At 42.4% G+C, this 24,001-nt stretch overlaps 2 protein-coding genes across 5 annotated transcripts; one reads left to right on the plus strand and one right to left on the minus strand.

The window, feature by feature from the left end:
• Positions 1–2,482: 2,482 nt before the first annotated feature.
• On the minus strand, positions 2,483–10,372 carry CHTOP (chromatin target of PRMT1). Of its 4 annotated transcripts, XM_061553843.1 has the most exons (6): positions 10,239–10,372; positions 9,106–9,184; positions 6,946–7,096; positions 6,290–6,683; positions 5,328–5,441; positions 2,483–3,991 (listed from the first exon to the last, which is right to left on the minus strand). In XM_061553843.1, exons 2-6 carry the CDS (start codon positions 9,168–9,170, stop codon positions 3,786–3,788), a joined length of 930 nt encoding a protein of 309 aa, XP_061409827.1. In that variant the 5' UTR covers positions 9,171–9,184; positions 10,239–10,372; the 3' UTR covers positions 2,483–3,785. The 4 variants fall into 4 exon arrangements, with proteins under 4 accessions (XP_061409827.1, XP_061409825.1, XP_061409824.1 ...); XM_061553841.1 differs by lacking the exon at positions 5,328–5,441; XM_061553840.1 differs by lacking the exon at positions 5,328–5,441 and having other exon boundaries at positions 6,290–6,686; positions 10,239–10,371.
• A 1,729-nt stretch (positions 10,373–12,101) lies between these two features.
• Positions 12,102–18,442, plus strand: VPS72 (vacuolar protein sorting 72 homolog). The gene is made up of 6 exons (XM_061553845.1): positions 12,102–12,473; positions 14,105–14,260; positions 14,456–14,591; positions 15,572–15,754; positions 16,452–16,596; positions 17,647–18,442. Exons 1-6 carry the CDS (start codon positions 12,357–12,359, stop codon positions 18,056–18,058), a joined length of 1,149 nt encoding a protein of 382 aa, XP_061409829.1. The 5' UTR covers positions 12,102–12,356; the 3' UTR covers positions 18,059–18,442.
• The last annotated feature ends 5,559 nt before the right edge of the window (positions 18,443–24,001 follow it).

A 24,001-nucleotide genomic window follows, 5' to 3' on the forward strand; every position in this document is an offset into this window, starting at 1 on the left:
GGAATACACCACGCCGCCGTTGACCCTGCAGGCCATTGACCGAGCAACCCAACGTTCCTACCAGCTCCCTCCGCAGGAATGTGTTTGGTCACCCCGTGCGCCTTATAAATCTCAACGTTCATACAACAAAATCCCATCACAAGAGAGAAACACAAATAAATAGACAAAAAACTACTTTTTTGCCCGTATTGGAACGGCTTCTACGCCGTATGGACCTGAAAACCCAATTTCTCCGTACAAAAATACGGCTAAAACCGTGTGGGTTTGACAGGTAGGTCGTGATGATCATTCGCATGAAACAATCAGTCAAGTCACTGCTGATCGAAGCTCCCCTTAAGGGGTCATTCATTTAGTAGGTTCGCAAAAATCTGTCAAAACTTGACCCCTCTACCTGTACGCACGCGTACTTTTTACACCCCCCCCCCCTCCGACTCTTCTAGAACGGCCGATATTTAATCCACGCAGAAACGATCAAGGATTAAATGCGTTTACCTTTCTTGTATTTCCCACTCCTATATTTTGGTATTGTTGTAGCGTTCTTACCCGCCCGGCTGAACATCTATAAAAAATAGCTTAAAAGCTCATCGCATTTCTACAGTATAAATATATTCTGATTCATGCCCGTGAAATATTGTGCACGCTTATCATTGCATCATGTAAAAATGCACCCAACACCAGCACACGAGCTGAATTCATCGCGAAATCTCATTGGAAGATATCCTATTAGAACGCGTTCCATTCCGTATCTCTATACATCTGTAATGACAGGGTGACACCTGTCGGCCGCGAGTGGTAATTACGGTCATGGCTGCATTACATAATGCCTTATTATTAGGGGGGCATATCTGGGGTAAAGGTGGAGTCAGTCGAGAAGCTCCGGGAACCATCTCGAAGGTTCTGGAAAGGGGGCATGGCCAGAGGTGGAGCTTGACCGCGCCTGGGCAGATATAAGGGGGACCGAACCAGCGGTTCGTGGCTGTTGCGGGTCCTGGCTGCGTCACTGCTCATCTCTTCGTCTCCGACCACGTGGCTGATCTTCTGGAAGACTCTCCGTCGCTGCGCTTGTCAAACAGCTTGCGTAGCAAAGCCGGAGATGGGGCTCCGTGTTGGGATCGTCTGTGTAGCTGCGTTACACAATATATCGCCCAGTTTGCTCTTAATAAACCGTGGATTAAACAAGCAAACTCTGGATTGGTTTGCATCTCCAGTATTTCAAAGGCAGTTAGCATTGTTACAGGACAGCAAATATGCCTACATCATAGGTTTTACCTCGAGCATTGAACAAAAGTTGTAGCTCCGGATAATCAGATAAATTTTTACCTTCATATCACACAAGGTTGACCTGCATATGTGCCTGCTCAAACCAAGTGTTTTTTAGCTCTTAACCAGAGATGTAACCTCCAGAACGTTTAATCTGCAAATGTTATGTCTGTAACTGTTGTTCGCATTGTCTGCACACATGTTGCATGCAGTGAACTCATTAAACCACATATGAAGCATGTACTAGCCCAACGTTTCAGGTACCGGGCCTTCAGAAAAGTCACAGATGTATACTGCATTCGGTCACTTTCAATGGATGTAAATTTTAAACATTTGAAAGTGTTTTTTACCCCGAACTTGTGAAGCGTTCTAAAGCGAAATGTTTACCAATGTAGGTCAAATGTAAAGCATTTTTTTTTATCCAGTGGCTTATTTCAAGTTCTCGTTATTTAAACTGTGATTTTGTTAACATGGATGTAATGGGGATTCCCTTTACGATTCCAGATGAATGTTAATCACGGACAGTTTGACGGTCTCCAATTTTAAACAAGTGTCCATGTTCTTACACTTGCAGAGCTTCGACTCGATAGGACATCGATGTAAATTCAAAGCTGGACATGTCAACGTTTTCCCCCTAAACCTCCCACTTTCTCAGGGTTCCAATGTCCAGGGGCAATCACTCGACTGATCTGCGTTTTTCCTCAGGCTAATTTCCATATTAATAGGCTGCATTCGTGAACGAGTCTCCCAATGAACCTAATTAACCTCGTCTCGTGCAGGTGGTATGTTATACAGTACTGCTTTTTAGCGAATTCCTTTGTTCAATAGCACATTTTGTGTAAAACTAACCACGTGTAGTTTGCAGTATCTAGGTGTTTGACCAAGCTATAAACCAAATTTATTGTAATGTATCAATTACATTGCTACAACAGCAACTAAAAAAAGACACTTCTAAATTTGGAAATGTAATTTTTACAAATGCTATTTACAGAATGCAGTCATTTGTAACATGAAAGTACGATGTTATGCTGCCACCTACTGAGAATTTAGCACAAATCACATGCAGAACTTTGAAGCTTAGGAAAAACACAAGACAGAAACAATTATATAATCGAAAATGAAAAACAAGTCTTAAGAGAATCTTTGCACACACTGTGTACATATACATACGTTGTATTTTTTTTTAGCGGCAGATATTTTTAAGAAAGCACAAAACCATAGCTTGGTGAATGACACTTTTATATCATGTAAAAGCATATTCAGAACTTCTTCGATTTGAAGACATTGTAAAATATGTAGCTTTACAGATTTGTTGGAGTTACTAGCTTAATCTTGAATCCAAGTATTGACCTTTTTATATCACGCATTTTAACCTCGCATCCCACACATCTGTAGTTGATAAACCTTGGAAATGTAAAAAAGTGGCCTCTATAAAAATCCACATTTAAATGTCAATATACTGATTATTTACGGAAGCAGTTTCACTGGAAAAAAGGTTACAGTATTGAAGCAAATCATCCTGTATATGAAGTTCATTACATGTGGCACCCCCAAATGTAAAAACACAAACTTGTGTCAGTGTTTACCTATAACAATGAAATGCTATTTACAAGCTTTTAAACACTTGTGACAAGAAACTTTTTTTCAGAATATGGTTTGCAGTTCAGCGCAAAACTTTAACGGACTTTTAACTGTATATATCGAGATAGATTTAGATAACAAATATCGACAAATTAAAATGATCAATTTTAACATTTGAAGAAAATACAACTCTTTCAGTATACCATCACATTTATGCATGTTATGTTTATGGGATTCAAAAAAAGATCAGAGTAGGAGTGCCCCAGATATCTCATGAGAATGCAGATCTAATGAGATCCAGTAAAACTTAATATAAAAACTGTAAATATGAATGTCTACGGATAGTTGTATTCACATGACCAGCAAGGCCCACACTGCTGAAGGCTGGGCCAGGAGTTAGCAATAGGCCAGCAGAGTTCTCACCACAAGCATGACCAGGGAAGTTAGACGGTGAGGGAGCGATAAATACAAAGGGGGAGAAAAACAACATTAACAGGGGATGTATATTAAACTTTCGCACCGTACGTAGTCGATCGGAGAGTATGATGTCGTGAAGAGTGGTGAGGCACATGGGTGTGGAATGTTTTATAGGTGTGGGCTGGAGGATGCAGCTGGATGGTTCAATCAATGTAAAAAACAAACACTTATTCCACTTAAAATTTGGATCCAGACACATGCCTAATTAGCCATTTGGTGAACCCCTAGACAAAAGTCATGCAAAAATGTTAAGTCAATGTACATTGCCAAAATGTCAATGTCTTGCCCGTAAAAAGTAAGTTATGAGTTGTGTTTTCAGCCACATGAAAACTGCAAAAAAATTGGAAAGCACAACTGTCGTTACTCTACAACTGATTTTATGTACTAACATCACATCTTCAACACTAGTGTGCCATTGTAGAATACAACTTAGACAAAAGTATGCACGTCTAAAAGGTTACACCTGCTTATTCATCAGCATCAGCCTCAGCCATGTAGGCATCCAACTCTGCATCCATGTAACCCTTCGTTTTTGACATGTAGGCATCCAGTTGATTGTCAAGCTGCTCCCTCGTCACGTTGACCTGCGGGGCACCTCTTCCACGCCCGCGGATCCCTCTCCCTCTCGCGAGAAACCCCCTTCCACGACCTCGCCCTATTATTCCACCACGACCTGCAAAAATTAGAATGGAAATAAACAAGCAAACTCTCTTACAACGGTCCTATTTGTATATGCATAGTAATTTCTATAAAGCGTAAAATTACTACACGTATTTCCTCGCATGTTTGAGTGTTAATGTTGAAATTACATTTGAGCAAGAGCTCTCGTACAATTAATAAAGATTCACTTAATATATGCATGATAAAATGGACAGCCTTTGTCAATCCATTGCTGGACGGCTTTCCCATGTCACATCAGTCATGCAGATTATTTGGCCGTACCGTACCACGCAAATCAGTGTAGGCTGGTAAAAGGAGGGCCTAAGACTGGTTCAGATATCCATTGTGAGAAAAGGGGTAAAGGAGAAACAGCAGAGGGGAAACTGGATAATAGGGCAGAGGGAAAGAATGATAGGGAGGATTGGACAATGTTTAATTAATATTGTTTAGTAACGTGTCCATTTAAGGTTCCCTCAAGCTGTCATAAGAACAAAGAAAGTAATTGGCAAAACAACCCAGAGGCAAAAATGCCTAGCTACCCAGCCAACGGAGCCGCAGTGTTTTATTAAAATGCCATGTACATGTATATACACATGCCACTTCTTCCATACTATCGGGAAATAAATAATTACATTCTAATGATATAAAATGCATTTATTAAATCAGAAAATATTGATTCTCCAAGTCCCTAATACACAAATTGCATGTCTAACAGATTATTTTTGATAGGCATGTTGCTTGTGACACTTGAAACCGCGAGAGGCGGCTACGTTCACCTCAATATTTTAAAATAATTGATTTCTGAATCAACTCAACTCTAAATAATGACAATTAATCAAAATGAATAAATGTAAGAATGCTTTGATATTTTGCCTGAGTTTTAAGTCGACTAAAAAGCTGTATTGATTGGACATCTTTGTGTTTAAAGCTATTGATGGATGTTTAAAAAAAAATTATTCCTGCGATTTCCTGAATGACAGGAAACATCCAATTTTTTCATGTAGCCAGTAATATATGTATTTACATTTTAAAGTGAAGCATCGATTAAAAAAAGTAGGAATCAAATATAGTATAGTTACATTATTTAACGTTTACTCTTGGGAGACTAAAACCACGAGCATACCTGTTGCAGAGCCAATTCCTACATCATTCAAAATTACTGTCAATTCTTTCATAGCACTGTGAAATAGGATGTAAAATTTTCAGTTCCACGGCCCATATTTTTAATATATCGACATTTGGGATTCAAAATTGAGCTCCACTTTCATATGGATCCCTCCTGCTTTTAAATAACGGAAATTGAAATAGGAATGTGAAATATTGGTAGCAATTGTTTTACAAATGCTTGCCTCTGCCACCCATTCCCCCCAAGCCACCAACATCTCCTCCCCGGCCACCGACACCCCGGCCCCTCATCCCTCCTCTCCTCAGCCCCAACTTCAGCGCCACACCACGCCCAGCACCTTAACCACAAAACAATCACACATGGCCCAATCTTTGTTTGAACACTTTCCTTCTGCAGATTCAAACCAAACAAAAGCTCTTTCTGGAGGTATAAGCACAACACAATACACCTGTATACTACTCCCAAGTGGAGACACTGACCCCAGTATGACAAATGTTAATTTATTACAAAGCAGCAGCTATTTCATCAACCCCCAACAGATAACTGGATTTAAAATGAGTAACTTTTCCAGTTCCAAGTTTAAAATAAATAAATAAACCACCGGAAAGCAGCATTGTGTTCATAGTAACAAGCCTGGAGGCAACAAGGAAGATTAACAGCCAGAACTTGCACAAACATTTGCAAACATTGACATGGACACCAACAAAAAAAATGGAACGAGCTCAAAAGTTATAAATCACAAAGTGGTGCATGCTTGGAATAGACAGGCAGAAAGAAGAACAGATGGATTATAAGAAAGGCAGTTTTCGCATATTGCACTCTTTAAAGGTGATAATGGGGAATGTCACAAGTGATGGTGGTCAAAACAATGGAGTGGAGGCCAATGGAGGGAACATGCTTGAGTTTGTCCACCAGAGGAGATGGATAAATGAAATAAAGTTGTGTGCAGGTGCTAAATGGATGTTTGCATTTGAGGACCATAAGCGTTGGTAATGGCTAAGAAAGTCCTTTATCCAGCATCCTGTCTTATAATGAATTTACAACTCTGACAACTTCCATATGTAGGTGATGACATTACTCAACCGACAGAAAAAATATGTCCATATAAGTGTTTAGAATGTAAGATTGGCAAGACTTACAAAGCTAAACATGTAATCATGGGCATTGCAAAAATAAAAAGCAAACCTCTTGTTGTAATTGCACCGCGCATTCCTCCACGGAGCAATCCACGTCCAGCTCCGCGCATCAGGATCCCACCACGGGGTCCTCCACGGTTTAGACGGAGATTTCCCCGGATGCCACCTCGGATGCCCAGACCACCACGGCCTCGCACACCCATGGCCACCCGTCCACCCATGCCCATTCCCATCCCACCCATGCCGCCCATCCCACCCATCCCGCCCATCCCGCCCATGCCACCCATGCCACCCATGCCACCCATGCCGCCCATGCTGCCCATGCCACCCATGCCACCCGAAGGCATACCGACTCCCATGCCCATGCCTCCATGGTTCACAGGGCCACCCAGCCGAGCCTGGATGTTACTGGGGCCCAGCCGCTGCTTCAGATTCAGACTCCTCTGCTAATAAAAGATTATTGAACACAATTAGAACCATGGCAAAATATGAAATGGAAACATTTCACGACACATTGGTTTGTTTAAATCAATTAAAGTCGGCATTACAATGTCAACCAAAAGTGTAATAACTGGGTAGGTGGCTACCAACACTATAACATTCTTCTCAAATATGCACCGTTTAATATTTTTTAAATATTACAAGCCATTAATTTGTTAACTTTGACACGTAACAATTATGGATGTTTACCAAATTAAAACTCACCTGCTTTATTTTAAGAGCTGCCTGAACTGAAGGACGATTCTCCATTTGCTGTGCCAGTCGCCTGTTCTTGGCACTAGCAGCATGCTGTTGTTGCAGGGTAGCCTGAACGTTCACTTGTGCAGGTTGCTTATTCCTCATCATGTTAGTAAAGCTTCAAGGTTGGAAGGTTGGACAGAAGCGAGGGGAAGGTCTGTCACGAGTGTTGCACATGAACAGCAGACAATCCCACAATCCCCTGCAACTTCAACATCGGTGTCCCACGATGGTGCGAAATGCTACGATTCCGCACTATGGTTACCGTCTCTGCACAAGACCATAGCCCCAGCACAAACACTGCTAGAGGCAGGAGGCAGATGCATTTTACCGTCCCCAGCATTGACAGAAATGTCATCAAAAGTAACAGCAGTAAAGAAATGTAATGAGGTTTTCATATGCAAAACTGAAAGTCATGGATAAAGATGTTTCTGAATCCTTGTTTCATATTGTTATACGAAGGGACTTTTATTGTGACAAGTCAAAGTGATCAAATTATGGTGGAAAAGTAAAATACAGTATCGCACAGGTATTAAAAAAGATGGCTGGTACACCATGCTAATCATTCCACTCCTAGAGGTGTTATGTGGATGCTTTAGACATATAGACAAGGGTACTAGAATATCATTTATTTAAATGGAAAATAGGTTTGTGCAACGCACTTAAATATTTAAGGTTACTGCTAAAACCATAACTTGTTACGACAAATTTAGAAAATACAATATTTAAAATTATATACAAAATTTTTCTAAATTTCCTATCCAAAAAAAGAGTTGCAAAGTCGAAAAAAGTTGACATTCAACTGGAGAATATCCAAATACTACCAAAACTAGAAATGTGGTATATCTGAGATACAGCTTCAGTGGAGTTTGAAGTGGTGTGATTTAGTGTGCTTAAGAATGTGTATGGTGGGATTTAGGACTGTATGACTAGGTGATTTTATTCGTGACAGTTGGAAACCCAGGAATCACAATGCACTATTCATTTACATCTGAAGGACTTCGAGTAAGCATATTATGTAGCTTTTGTTAGCTTCTATAAGTTTGGCTGGGGCAGTGCAAATCGTATTAGGTAATAATATTTCACACTAGGACATTATCAGCAGAGGTGGAAGAACAATTGAAAATTCTGAGCAGAGAAAACCATTGCCTCAAAGTAGTAATGTCCACAACACAGTGGATAGTACTAATATAAATCTTGCTTTAGAAGGGCAAATTCTTGATGGAATAAAGCACTTTGTACAAGTAAATATATTGACTTAATAAACTAATTCAAGGCAGAAGCAATATCTAAGCAAGGGAATTGGCAGCTCAACCAAGCAACTGAAAAGAATGTGAGGAATTTCATAGCAGGACATGGTGCACAACTCAGAAATTGGAATAGAACATGCCAAGTAAATATCATAGGTGTAAAGAGGGAAGAGGATGTTTTGATTGGCAAGGAATAGTGGAGGAGGGCAATGTACTAAAACAGGCAATTGTATTGAGATCCAGAAGGTGACGACCAAGGGTAAGACCTAAAGCTGGATGGCAGAATGCTATAAAAGTGGACTTTGAAGGTCAGGATGTCGACTGAAACTTGCAGGAGTTGACAAGGAATTGATGAAGTGGGGTGGCATCAATGACATGGAGTGTCATAACCTCTTCATCTTGATTCAAGTTTTGTTCAGCTTGTGGAATTATGAAAACGTGTACCAATAGAAATGTATGTGGGGAGAATACCACCGAGAGGTGGGAGATGTAAAAGAAATGCAAGCCACTTACAAGGTCTCTGAACCCAGAGATCCTTCGGACAGAATGTTGTGCTCTCCACATGCCTCTTACTGACATGCCTACACCCAACCTGTGGGCAGCATGACCATGGACAGTGCGAGAGCAATCGTACGGACCTCCGCAGTTTTTTTTGCATCTGCCATGTGCTGGGGACTGTGCACACATTGGGACAATCTGCAGAGATGTCCTCCGTCATTTTTGCATTACCTTGGCAAGGACCAGTGCACACATCGGTCGCGGTGTTTGCAACCCTTCATGCACAGATATGTGGACTGGACGGTAACACAATCCTTCTGGATAATTTTGTGTGGGTTGCTCTGGACATCTTTAGTTTTTTGGGACTTTTTAATCTCACCGCTCGTGTAAGGAAACCTTGGTGGTGCTCTTCAGAACAACCTTTGCCCCCTGTTGAGTTGCCATCTTCAACAATTTTTCTAAAAAAGGAAAAAAAAATTTAAATCAAAGTTACATTAAGTCAAAGAAAAACAACAGAAAGCACAAGTCCCCGAGAAACAGATTTTACCACCAATTAGGTTTCAATCAAACAATCACAAAAAACAATATCACAGATGATGAACGTGGTTTTCAGACACCGAGGAAACAGTGTTGCATGAATGACATTAACTGCCTTTGGGTGAGATATATAATATTCTGGTAATAAGAATACGTGCATGTCTTGGCACAATGTCAATGCCTTACGTTTTCTTGCACATGTCACACGCGTTTATTAAGTTACAGCCCTTTATCACCCTACGAAACACTACCCTCGAAGAGGGTCCCTCTAGAATTGGGGGGTACCATTCAATCCCCTGCTGAATGAAAGCCTCCGCATTCCGTATCGGTCATGGCAATATGAATGCATTCATTCAATTTTACTAAACAACGACTACAACCCAACGTGCTCGTGACAATAGATTCCTTTTTAATACAACAAATGTAGAGCCGGGCATACACGTACAGTAATTAGCAAAAGCGCATCAGTAACCCCATCGCGAAGGCTCTCAAACACAACCCTTGCCGTGCTATTCCTACGGGCAAGACACCCACCACCGAATTACTTGTCACCCATAACGATGCGTTTACGTAAAGATGCTGCTTCTTAGTTTGGTTTGTGTTATTTTAATCGAGTCCCACGTGGGGCCAGGGGACTCGTTCACTTCCCCGCTTGTAGGGCTCAGCACTGGCGAAAAAAAACCCGCATTGTCACCCTCTTCTCGTGCGACAAAGCTCACCCAACAACTTCTAGTTTACCAACTTGTATAGCGCCGCTGTGCGAACAAAATAAAGATACAAATTTGAAACAATCTTATTCGACAAGGGCCGCGAATTCAGCCGCTGGGCCTCAAAGAGCGGCCCTGACAAAACCAGCTGATGGGGCGAAACACAAAAGTCAAGGACCTTGCAACACACACACACACCTCTCCGTGCCGATGCTACAAGAACTAAACGTGGGGGGGGGACGAGGAAAGACAAATCGGAGGCACTCACCGGCTTCGTAGGCTCTGCTGCTGCTGAGGAGAGCGATCACGAACGGCCTCTCGCCTGCGTCTCTCCACTCACGATGAATCCCCGTAAAGGAAAATGGCGGCGGCGGCGGTTTTTTATTTCCCAGCGCGGATAGGCGGCCGGGCCTTTCTCGCTCTGCCCATGCGCGCTCTGCGCATGCGCGCGCTGCCGCGTCTGCGCCTATCCGATGTGTGAAATGTAAAGGGTACGTGAGTTGTGGCTGGGTTTTTTTTTGTTATTCGTGGTTTTTTCGGTAAAGTCACGGAGATAGAAAATAAAATTATAATTTAATTATAATAAAATAAAGAGAAAAACCCACGAGGTTTCTGTAGCAACACAAGCGGTCTTCAGCTTCTCTACACCTAAGGAAGACCGCTTGTGTTGCGATCGAAACGTCGTGGGTTTTTTGCCTTTATTTTTAATTAAATGAATTTTTTATTTTCTATCTACGTGACTTTATCGAAAGAACGAAGAATATTAATTCCTGCAGTCACGAAAGTTTTAAGTAAAAAAAAATCAGCTTTTTGTTGTTTGTTTCACGTGTGGGGGTTTGAATGATCGAAGCGATGTCCAGATCCTGGATCGATTTCAATATTCAAAACAAAAACTATTTAAACAAATGTGTTTATTTTTTACCAGATAAGGCCCACTGAGCTGTATAGCTTCTTTTTCACAAGCGACCATGCTATCACAAATGATAGCTGAACGAAATGACTTATCGCGTGGAAATTTACGACAGCCAATTACTCTAAATACGAAAAAATTAACCCGTAAAAACAAAGTTTTTCACTATAAATCCTTTATATGCGTGGCATCGGTTTTATTTAATTATTCATTTCTGTTTTTCTTGAGTAAGAGTTTCATTTTTATCACATTGGTATTTTAAATTAAATATGAAATTTTTTTTCCCTAAAATGTGGAAATTTTTTTTTTTAAAATTTCACGAAAATAAATTGTCGCGCACAACGAGTCTGTGTGCAAAATGTCAGCTCGATTGGATCACGGGAAGTGGGTTAAAAACGACCGAAAGATTTGCACGGTCGTAAGCGCGCAAGCAAGCAAGCAAGTGAACTTAATATAAAGGATTTAAAAAGGGGAAAAACCATACTATTACTCTTTGGTTCTTTCGGTAAAGTCACGTAGATATAAAATAAAAGAACCAAAGAGTACGAATCCCTGCAGCCACGAAAACTTCAAATCTAGATTCAACCATATTAGTACTCTAAATACCTGTTTTATAAATGAGAAAACAAAAATATCCACGTGTCCACGAGGAGAGAGCCGTGCAAACTCCACACGTAACAGACGTGGCACGTTTGAGATTGAACCCACGACCTTCTGTAAAGGGGCTTTAAAAATGTTACAGGTAGGAACAACAGGTTCCACACTGCCCACCAGGGATTATTTGTCTGTCTGTCGTGCATATTTGTCTGTCGTGCACGAATGCGCTGTCCAACCAAATTCCTACCTGCCCACTCCGAAGGAACGCGTTTTAACGCTTATTATAGAACTATCGTTTTTAATGGGAAAAGACGTGATATAAAATGCATGTTAATAGCTTCAAATGGTCAAAGAGTCTCCATACTCTTTGGTTCTTTCGGTAAAGTCACGTAGGTATAAAAAAAATCACGACGTTTCGGGCGCAATACAAGTGCCCGTCATCAGGAGGATGATTATCGAAACGTCGTAGTTTTTTGTTATTTTCTTTTAACCATCTACAGCACCTGACTTTACCGAAAGACTCAAACAATAAGATAAATTTTTTGTCTATTTGTTTGTGATTTTGTAGGAAGAACATTGCGATTTATAAGCGGCACGGGGTGACCAATACGGCCTGAATTGGTCTGTAATAAGGTAGGGGGCACTGATAAGGTGTTGACAGGTTTGTGTAATATCGTGCGCGTCAATATCGTATCTTATCGTGGTACGCGATATCGCGATAAAAAAAATAGCGCCCCAATTTCGCGTTTCAAAAATCTGCCGAGCGCCTCCGCCACCGCGGGCTTGCCGTAGCAGCGCGCATCTTCGGCGCGCTGATTGTTTTGAGTGAAAGTGCAACTCAAACGATAGCTTCTGTAACAAACCTTTCCCGCCCGAGAGATGGCTTTGTCGTTGACGAGAGAGCCGCGGAAAAATGCCGGCAACAAGATGTCCAAACTGCTGGACGCGGAGGAGGACGACGATTTCTACAAAACAACCTACGGCGGATTCAATGACGTACGGACGCGTCCGCTGTGCTCACTTGCGGCCTCGGTCTGGCCTAGATATCGCTGCCGCTTGGCGCACCGCGGAGCCCGCGTACCGACCGAGCGACGTCGCGGGCTTTGCGGCCTCTTGTGGACACATTTTTGCAGCAGAGTTTTATTGTGCATTTACATCACATTATTGTTGTTGCGCGTGGCAGTAGTGGCGCACTGAGTGATTGTATAAGAGGGCATTCTTGATTTGAAGCTTTCGTGACTGCAGGAATCCATACTCTTTGGTTATTTCGGTAAAGTCACGGAGGTAGAAATCCTCGTGTGTTTGTTTCACACCTGATGACGGTTGCTTGTGTCGCGATCGAAACGTCGTGATCTATTATTTTTTCTACCTACGTGACTTTACCGAAAGAACCAAAGAGTAACAGGACATTGTTATAAACGTGTGTTCCACATGCAGCCGTTCCTTTATTCCCCGTCTGTCCTCTCCTACGCCCACGTGTGCTAAGAGCCAGAAATGCAACATTAATATCGTAATAGTTTTTTACCTTTTATCTTGTACAAAAACTGACACCTTTATACTAGGGATCATGTTTGCAATAACCACAACACAAGCAGTCAAAATGCAAACAAAAAGAAACAACTCTGATGATAATGATATGCACTGTCCTTGAAGTTGATTGGTCCACACCCGAGACAGCTTTTCTTAGAGCCTAGTCTCCATTGGTTTTGGACCAGATGACGCCAAAATGTGTACAACTCAAAAACCTTGGTTCTTTCGGTAAAGTCACGTAGAAGGGAAGTAATAAAATAATAAAAATAAAACATAATAAAATCAAATAATTCTCACGACGTTTCGGCTACAACGCAGAGTATTGAGAGCTCAGGGTAAGCAGGGTAAGCATTTACACTATGAGAATGATCCCTTGTATAAAGGTGTCAGTTTTTGTACCAGATAAAAGGGTAAAAACCTATTACAGTACTATATTTTGCTACTGGTCAAGGAGGTCTCATAATGTAACATTAAGTTAAGAGCTCTCGTTATTTGAGTTGAGTTCACGTTGAGTGATCGCTACAACAACAACACAAACATTGCGATGTTCAGGGCGCATCACAAACCTTGCACTTGAACAAGGTCAGTGGCTCAAAATAACACTGAGCCGGCACCGCTAAGCTGAGTTCGAATCCGGGTTTCCTTCACCCGTGGCTGAACAATGTTCATAAAGTTTAACAAGTTGATAGCCTCAACCGATCATCGACGACTGCATACAAATGTGAATAATCCATTACCGAACCACTTATTAAGGCCCGATTTTGGGAGAGCTTTGATAACATCGTCTCTTAAACTACTGCAATGATGCTTCATAAATGTCTGAAAAAAATAATCGGGCTTACGATCCCAAACCATTAAAGCTTCACCCTCTGTTGAATACAGTATTTATTTATGGGTGGACAGAATCAAGATTACTTTTAGGATTATGTAATTTAGGAATTTGGGACTCTTATAAAGCGACATGACCACGATGTAAATATACAAATACATAATCGTGGAACTAAGTCTTAAGCCTGGACAAGAACAGGTGACTGAGGGCATATGAAATTCTCCTAACAGTACAATACAATCGAGAACGCGTGTGCTTTGCCTTGCAGGAATCCGGTGATGATGAGTTCAAGTCGGACGTGTCAGCCAGTGAGGATGAGGTGGATTCAGATTTTGATATTGATGAGGGTGATGAACCGGCTAGTGACCATGAAGAGGATGATGCCCCAAAGAAGAAGAGACGTGTTGTTACAAAGGCATACAAGGTGGGGTAAAATAGTCCTATTTTTCAATCAAACCATTATGCTGTATACATCTGAATTGTATAGTTTAATAATAGATTGGCGCTACTTAATTCTTTATGGACAAAAAATTATTATTTTAATACTGCACAAAATATGAATCAAGTACTATTTTTCACAAATCTAATGTGCAATATTGTCTGAATTTATTCTGTGCAGGAGCCCGTCAAAGTAAGCAAGCCAACCAGTAAATCAAGAACAAGGAAGTCGAGCGATGATGTGGAATGGATGCCAGCTTCTCCTGAAGACAAAAGAGACTTATCAGAATTGCATAGCGAGTTCAGTGGAAGCACAGGTTGGTGTCATCGGATGGGATATGTGTGCACTCATCATTCGTCATTACACGCTGTTAGGATTTGAATCTTATGGCGGGACCCCGGGGTCCCGAATAAACGGAAGTCAAAATTATAATTAATTTTAAAAAATTGGGCGACTCCGTCCCACCGCGCACATAAACGCTGCGACCCACCTGGCGCGGATCATTCTGTTGTCATGTCGTCGAAGCATAGCGTGGACGAATGCGCAGAAGAAACAAAACTTTGAAACTTTGTAGAGCTCGTTGAGAGGAATAGATTGCCGTATCGTTCGCCTTCAACAGACATAAAATGACGTGGGAACACAATTTATGCGAGAGCCGGGGGCTTATGGGACCCTGGGATCCTGCCATAAGGTTAATTTGACTACTTGATTTTATTTTGGGGCGACTTGAATATTTCAGTGCATTTGATCAAAATCTGAAAGAGTATTTGAGATGTTTATTGGTATTCCATGCTGACATTGGTCAGTTATCTAAATGAGCAGTTTATTTTTGATCACCATATATTACGTTTTGGGTTACAAGAGCTGCTATTTGATTTCAGTATTTATAGTGTCCTGAATAAGTGTGTCATCTTTACACGAACCTTTTTTCTCTTTAATCACCTTCATAGTGAGCGCAGGTTCGTCATATATAGCAACTGCAATTTGCTATTTTGATTCAAAGTTGCAGTTATCTTTGCTCTCCGTAGGATATGTATGCTATTCTATTGTTACGTTCTAAACTGCCAATGCAAGACTTGTCAACCAGGGGTCCATGAACCTCAAGAAGGCTATAAAAGTTCCACAAAGTTCAAAAGAGTGGTAGGTTTTAATCAGGACACTGCAATCTGATCTGCATACCAGCATCCTTTACCTCCAGACACAATTAAATAACTGCTTACTCAAGTATGGGTCTGTGTCATAGGAACGAATCACAATGAGCACACCTCAGCTGTTCGTGTCTTTGCACTCACACAGCGCGGAAGGCGATGAGGCACTCGACAGCTGAGTGCACAAGACAGACATACTTGCGAGTGAAGGAACGAGAGGAGCTGCCCAAGCGCCAACGGAAGAGGCAATATGAAGAGAGTGGCCGAGTGAGCCAGAAACAGCTGCTGGCGGAGGCCAAGATCACCGAGGAGCTCAACCTTCGCTCCCTGGGTACGGACGCAGTGGCTCTTTGCGCTCTGCCTTCTTCCACCTGCTTCCACCTGCTTCCACCTCCACGTGTTTGAGTGAAGCTGTGTGTCCCAGCAGTGGTTGCTTGAGGCTCCAGTTTGAGGAGGCGACAAACTGTGCTAGTCTCATTTTAACTCGTGCAGGTCGATTCATTGAACAGCTGCAATTTTAATCCATAATCGAGGTTTTTTTGGGTTAGATCGCGTAAATAGATAAATGTGTCGTCAAAACCCGCCACCACGTGACACAGCCAACTAGTGATTTACTTTCTGCGTGTATAAATTTGACTGATAGAATGTTGGTTGCTGGCATTTGCTGTCAAAATATAGTTGTGTGGTTAAGCTTGGATAAGGTAATAGAGATACCATGTTACGTATCAACTTTAATGATGGTACATATTTAATTGCATTGGGAGGAAATAACATTATTTCTTGCCAAATTAACCATTTACAATGTTTTTTTCAACATCATTAATATAGGAATATAATACCCGTTTCTGCTTTTTACAAACAACACGACCAGAAAATTGCAGTTGTTTCGTTTTCCAAGGGCATCTGTGAATAACTGATGCATACGTTGCCGCAACACATACATGGTGAGTTTTGTAATTTAAATGTAAATCCTAATGCTTGTCATATTTCCCAGTTTTATTTTTCCATTAATATTTATTCTCGTGCAGAAAACTATGAGCGACTGGAAGCAGATAAGAAGAAACAGGTTTTGAAGAAGCACCACTACACGGGGCCAGTGATCCGTTACCACTCGCTTACAATGCCACTCATCACTGAGCTCCCCATCAAGGAGGAGAATGTAGATGTGGAAGGGTATGCTCCCAGCATCACTGCACGCGACCGAACATAACATGAGCAGCAAGCACGGCAATATTGCGTTTCGACGGCGTCCTTTTAAGGAAAACCTAAAATCTTGGTCGACAGCTTCTTACATTTTTTTTTATCTCACGTACATAATAATGAACACGATTTATAATGCGCACATTTCACAAATCGGATGCTTTGTTTGATCAAGAACGTGGTGTAGCCCCGTTGTCAATACACTGCTTGGATGAGGGCTTCCTTGTCTCTTAAGGGTAGTTGTGGTTATTTGACAGCAATGGATTTTTCAGCACTGCCTTCTGCTGCTGTCCACAGTACTGGAAATATATTTCATAAAATACCATTTTGTAAGACGTTTCAATAAATGTACATTTAGTTATTGGATAAGTAGGTTAAAAAATATATTCAAAACAGTTTTTCTGTCTTTTAAGTAAACTATTATTGCAATCTATCAGAACATGTTTCATACATCCTTATTAAGATCTTAAGGATTTTAAACTCGTCAATAATCATATATATATGACAAATGTCAATTCAATATTGTATTTCTGTGAATAAGCTGAAAATTCGCCTTCTAAGTACTCCGAGGTCAAGGCACTGTTCCTGGGGTGATGGTGGGGGGGAGGTAGCTTTTGCCTTCACTGTGCAGCTCCCTTTGGTAATAAGACACTCAGAGTCGTTGTAGCTATTTAAGTGTCTTGAAAATTCACCTCTTTAAACTCGCCTTTAGCCCCTGGTTCTGGCCGTTTACCCTGATGCTGTTTATTTGCTGCTTTCCATACAAGGCGCATTGGGATCTACAGATGAAATGCACCTTAAAAATATTTATTTTCCTTAAAATATGTTGTACTTTTTTTAAGGATGTAACATCTAAGTTGCACATTAGCCAAATTATGGTTTTGACATAGGCATGCTCTATATGCAACGTGGAGCGTAACATTCAATTTACAGTTTACACAAGAAATGCATGTTTCCATATAAAAAAAAAAGTTACGTGTATACTTTAAAACACTAAACCTTTTGGTGCACTGTTTCAACTAGGTTGGACCAGGAGTCGCAGCCAACAGCGGAATCTGCACAGGTTACAAGCTCCGGAAAATGCTCCCGAAACTTTATCACGTTCACAGAGGAAGAGACTTTCAATCAAATCTTTGCGAAGCCCAAGGTGCCCCTGCGTGTGCCGGTACGGGAGATATGTCCTGTGACTCACAAACCAGCACTCTACCGAGATCCCATCACAGACATTCCCTACGCAAACCCGCGCGCGTTTAAGATAATTCGCGAGGCGTACCGTACGTATGTGGCAACACACGGGATGCCAGCCTCATCGTCACAGTCTGGAGCAGGCACTACTGCTGCAAGCACTGCCACCTCCACTACTGCAACGTCAGCCCAGTCGACGGACAGCGGCATACGTGCCAAGAGCAAGCCCAGCAGCAAGCCGTCTGTGTAGACTGCACTTTCAATAAGAAGTCTCATCAGTTGCTGCTACACTACTCTCGCCCCATCTCCCTGCATATTGTGGGTGACAAATAGATAGTGGATCTGAGGAAGCAACGATAATGTGTACTATTTGGCTGGTTGAAATCAACTTGCCATCGGTTGGACTTGAAGCCCATTGCTAAATACAAAATGTAAATCGTGTCTGCAAATGGAAATGTGTACGTGTTTCGATAGATTTGCCATTGCCAAATTTGACAAGCCAATCATCCGCATTGCAGTTTGTGTATTCGTGCAAAAATTTTAAAGCATTGTTTCAGCTCTGGGTAAATAATGCAATTTTTTATGGCGTATTTCAATGAAAACTTCGGTTGTAAATAAACATTTTGGCCACATGTTGCTTTGCATTTTTTGTATATTTTTAGTTTTGTAAAGAGCATGTTTATATATTTACCCATACATATATAGCATACATACATACACAACTGCTCCTGCATATGCAGTAACTCCTGGTGGTGTTTCGCATTAATCTGAAAAAATTTGGATGTTAAAACATTTAAAATGTAATTTGCTTAGGGACGTATTTAGTACATGGCACTTTGAAGCATACATTTGACAAGCTAGATGATTCCACTAGATGGCAGTTACTCGACACGAAGCGTTGCAACAAATTGACGGCCCCAATTTTCCCACTAAGACTCGATCCAAAGCATCCGTTCAAAATAAAACATCCCATTGCATGATATTTCTCTGGATCAACAGCGACAGAACAATCAAGAATTTTTCATTTTTTGACACGAAGCGTTGCAACAAATTGACGGCCCCAATTTTCCCACTAAGACTCGATCCTAAGCATCCGTTCAAAATAAAACATCCCATTGCATGATATTTCTCTGGATCAACAGCGACAGAACAATCAAGAATTTTCCATGATTAAGCCATGTACAATATTTTTCTCGTGAAAATATTGTATGATAGTGATGTGGCCGGTGTGCGGCTCGCAATCTGAAAGTTGCAAGTTTAACTTCCACGTGTGAGTCAATCCCTCCAAGTTAAGTAACAAAATAAGCATCACTACTGGCACATCGATAGTGAGTCTCCTGTAGATCGACTCACAACCACAGGAATGTGAAATTTATATCTCAGGCTCATGGCTGTAAACTGAAGATGAACGCCACCGGATGCTCGATTTGAACGGAAAGCCACCGACTTAGAAAGATGTTTTTATGATGTGCTCAAGTTGCACCGAGTAACAATAAAAACTTTTTTTAGCTACAATTTACGTTTTTTTTACTTGGTTGGAGGGCTATGAGTCGGAAGTCAGTGCGTGTTTACAGTGGGCTGAAGAGAGTGGATTGCTTAGAGGTGGTGACATGGTGGCGAGTGGGGGAATGGTCAGGGTGTGTAAGCACACTTAGCTTCTCCAGTGGCGCGATGGGTGGCAGATTTGTGCCACGTGTTAAAGCAAACAACATTGATTCGACTTGGTGCATGGCGGTAGCCTGTGGCCTTTTGTTTGGGTTGTGCCTGTCTCGTGCCCATTTTCAGGTTTTCCATGAAGGCAGGCACTGTTTTCAGCTTTTTTATGGTCACTTGCCGATTAAGTATGTTGCACCATAAGTATGTAACACTGTATGTATATTGCATTATAAGCATGTTGCACTATATGTATATTGCACTTTAGGCATGTTGCACTATATGTATGTGCATGTAAAGCCCTTGGAAGAGGGCATCTCAGTGCCATGCAAGCAAAGAGATTATTTGACCATACTTCATGCTGTGGGATGGTGAAAGTGAGGAGTATTGGTGCAGGAGCATAGACATACAGGACAACGATGGCTTTGTCTGCACTGTCCTCTGCTGCCCACAACGTTGTGTTGGGTAATGTAAACAGCAAAACTTAAGCTATCATGTTGAGTGGACATGAAGCAATCAAATCAGCTCAATATGCAATTTGCCATATGGAGGTGCCATATTATTATATAGATTATTGCATCGCAGGATCATGAGAGACGGTGACAGCTCTAGGAATGTTATTCAGCCTATGGCCTATGGCTGAATAGCATTCACCCGCATCACCAAATATCACTGAACTGAACTGATTCAGCAGTGGATAGTGGTGTGGTTGCCAAATGCCTGAAATCCAAACATTTTCAGCCATGATCTTGTGGAACAAGCAGATTTGTGTAAATCCACAACTCTGTGGACACGGGGGATGGTGAGGAGATGGCAGTGCAAAACAAATGGGTTCATGATCCTTACCGCGATGGTTTTTTGAGTGGTATCCAAGATTACGTGTCGGTTTTCTCAGGATACTACGGTTTCCTCTCGCATGCCAAACACTCAACAAAGTAATTCTCACAAAACACCCCCAACATCCAGTGGGGCCGTCTGCGCGAGTCAAGTTTTTGGCATTTGTATCACGTGCCGACTTTCATCGGAGATGTCCCAAGGAGTATGTTTGGGTCAAAAGGAAAAATCGGGGAGAAGTGTATAGGGGTAGCGGTGAGAGGAGTACCTGACGGATACCAAGGTGTGGATAATGTCAGCCTACACAGGAGGTCCATGTGTGCTGTCATCACCAGGGGAGGTCCCTGGGTCCTGGCATCCCCACACAGGAGGTCCCTGGTGGCATGTTCATCTGCAGAACACGATGAACCAGTGGCATCTACATCTGCAGAACATGAAGAAACAGTGGCATTTACATCTGCAGAACATGAATAAACAGTTGCATTTACGTCTACAGGAGAATATACAACGTTTAGAGCAATTCCCCGTGTTTAGTGTACATGGGATACATGTTTGGAATCGACAGTAGTCAAGTTGGACTTACGAACAAATCGACTTACGAACATACCTCTGGAACCTAACTCGTTCGTAAGTAGAGGAATGCCTGTACTCTGGATTTGCATTGAGAGACGTGGGGAGGCCTTCTTTCAGAAATGGATGGATCCAGGCTGCTGATAATGACTTCACATAGCTTCATTTGAGGGAGGGGTGCATTGTAAATAAATAAAGTATTGCCACATTCTTCAGTACGGGAGGCTCAGACGTATCTAATAACAGCAAGCTGCTTCTTAGCTCAAAAATTGTTCATGGGCTTCGAACGTGAGAAGGCGTATGTCAAGTGCGTGATGCTGGCTCATTGTGGGAAAAAATATAACATGTACATGTGTGTGCATATATATATAGGCTCCCATTGCAAAGTATGATGTTTGTAGGAAATGGTCTTATCTTGAGAAGACTGACCACTAGTTTAATCATGACGTCATATTGATGAAATATGATCGGAAGTGGCCAAAGATGTCAAGGTTTTTGACATACACTGTAAATTATTTCCATCTGGCTAAACCACGTTACTGATACATATTTATGGCCTCATCATCCGGTGGGATGCTCCTCTGGTTATTTATTATGAAGGATGCCTCATCCGTTATGCATGCAACAGAACACAATGAACATTAGTACAATAAATTATGTAAGGTACCTACAAAACCTGGCGAATTCGTTTAAGTGCACCGATTCAATCGTTGAGCAAACATAAACCCTTTTGCAAGAGGGCTTTCTTCATCTTCAACACCGTAACGTACACGGTAATAGGCGTCCGCTTGCTCGCTCGCTTCGGGTGGCCTGGAATGAGCTCGCGTATCTGGTCGCGTCTTTGGGTGCAAATCGCTAAAGCAGTGCCTCCTCGGCCATTCTCGTGCGTTTCACATTCCCAGTGGCTGCAGAGGAATTTGCTTCTGTGTTGGAAAAACACTCGCCAGATAGCTGGAGTGCTGGGACCGTGCATTAAATGGCTTGACAAGGCACCCCCGGGGGAAAACCGCTGCCTCTTCAGCATTCAAATTAAACAAGTGTAATGCGTCTCCCCCCCCCACCCCCCCCACCCAGCACCACCACCACCACCCCCGTCTCTCCGCATGCCACGGCTGCACCTGTTTCTCTGCCCTGCCTGTGCCTTGTCATACAGCGAGACACCGCACCGCGAAAATGCATTCCCTTCCCCTCGTGGCTCTCGGAAAAAAAAGTCTGCAATCAGGCGCTCTGTCGGGAGACGCACAGGGGGCCGGCGAAATACTGCCCCGAAAAAAAAATCTAAAATCGCCTTCGTTCCTTCAGGAATTTGGAGCAACCGCTGGGGATGTTTTTTTTTTTAAGCATCATTAATTGCAACAAAATTCAAAGGGTTGGTGGATGGTGGTTCGTGGTGGTTGGGCGTAGTGGTGGGTTGGTGGGGTGGGTGGTGGGTGCATTCCGTGAGCATTACGTGCGTGCGTTCCCTCGTGGAGGAGCGGTGGTGCAGCGGTTAGCGCGCTGCGGCACAAATCCGGCGAGCCGACTTCGATCACCGCTCCCGGCCAACACCAGTGACGAATATCTTGGCCTCCCCTCGGTCGACTCGGCCTCAAAATGAGTACCTGGTGCGGTGTGTAAACATCGCCGACTTGGGGAGGCAAAGGCGGTCGGGCGCGGTTGCTGTGGCGCTGTGCCGTCCTTCATAGGTTGCTACTCGCTAACAGCACTTGCCCCAACAGTCTGTTACAGGCTACACGGGGGACCTTTGTCTTTGTTCCCTCCACCGCGCTTCCAATGGTGCCAACCCCAGGCCCCCGTTACCCCTGACAGCTGCGCAGTAGTCACTCGATGTTGTGGTTTTCCCCCCCCCCCCCTTCATGTTACAGCTGTCTTCACATTTACCGGTACGTAGACAAGTTTGACTGCTCCACGTTTGAAAATTCAACCACAGGGGGATTCGCCCGAGAAAGCTTTATTTATTTTTTTATTCTTAAACAAAAAGGGAGGGATATTGTCGGTATTCGTTAAATAAGGCAAACTTTGTGAAGGTGTTTTTTTTTGTAATGCCCCGTTCTCTCGTTCGGATGCGGCGTCGTTCTGTAATTGCGCACACACACACACACAACAGCTCAATGCAAATGATTTTATTGGCAACATGTGCAACGTGAAATCGTCATATTAGGCATGCTTCATATAAAGTTGCAAGGTCTAGGCAGCAGGCAATGTAATTCGTATATTTACACCAGTAAACCACATACTGTACGTATAAATACCATCGTCTTGTGAGTCAGCCCATTGGGAGTCTGTTTTTACGATATGCATGCATGAGACATGGATATCCTGTCCAGTATATTTATATATATAGTTCATGAAGCACGCAGCTATGAGCGTTTGTGTAAAGCTGAACAAGTAAACGCGACCAGAGTTCGATTCCCGCTCACGGCCAACACCGGTGGCGATGATCTGAACCGGTCATGGGCCTCCCATGGGTGGACTCGGCCTCAAATGAGTACCTGGTGGCAGTGTTTACACATCGCCACTGGGGAGACAAAGGCGGTCGGGCGTGATGCTGACCATCCCCCTTCGTGTGCCGCTGTGCCGGCCTTCATAGGTGCTCGCTAACAGCACTTGCCCCAACAGTCTGTTTGGGCTACACGAGGGAATATCTTATCTTCTTGTATTACCAAACAGGTTTATCAAGTTCTGTTACCACATGTACATATACTTTATTTTCACAAAAAAAATGCCGGTACATATACTATTCGTTGTTATTGCCAATTGTGAGCGCCTAAATACGTTGGATAATTATCGCCAATGAAATCCATTTGGCGTGAACCCTCCCTTAATATTTTATTGACCTTTCAATAATTAAGGTCGCAACTTACAGCTCATTAACTAGTAATTTATGGTTTTGGAGAATTTTTCCTTCAAGAGTCTAAATATTGCGCAGCTGTTCCAAAGATCTCCTTAATGACTCCACCAACTGAAATACGATCTGGACGGGAAGAGTGGGAGTTGGCTGGAACGGGGGCCTGTTGTCTTGCAGTGGAAACACTCTGCTGTTGGGGCCTTTTCGCAATTCCAGTGGGAGCCGAAGATGATGAATGCCTTTTCCCCTCAACAGGGATTTCGCTTGGCTTTTATAACAGCCTTTTTT

This window comes from Lethenteron reissneri, chromosome 18 (assembly GCF_015708825.2).
Source record: "Lethenteron reissneri isolate LAM-NWPU_2019-01 chromosome 18, ASM1570882v1, whole genome shotgun sequence".
NCBI lineage: Eukaryota > Metazoa > Chordata > Hyperoartia > Petromyzontiformes > Petromyzontidae > Lethenteron > Lethenteron reissneri.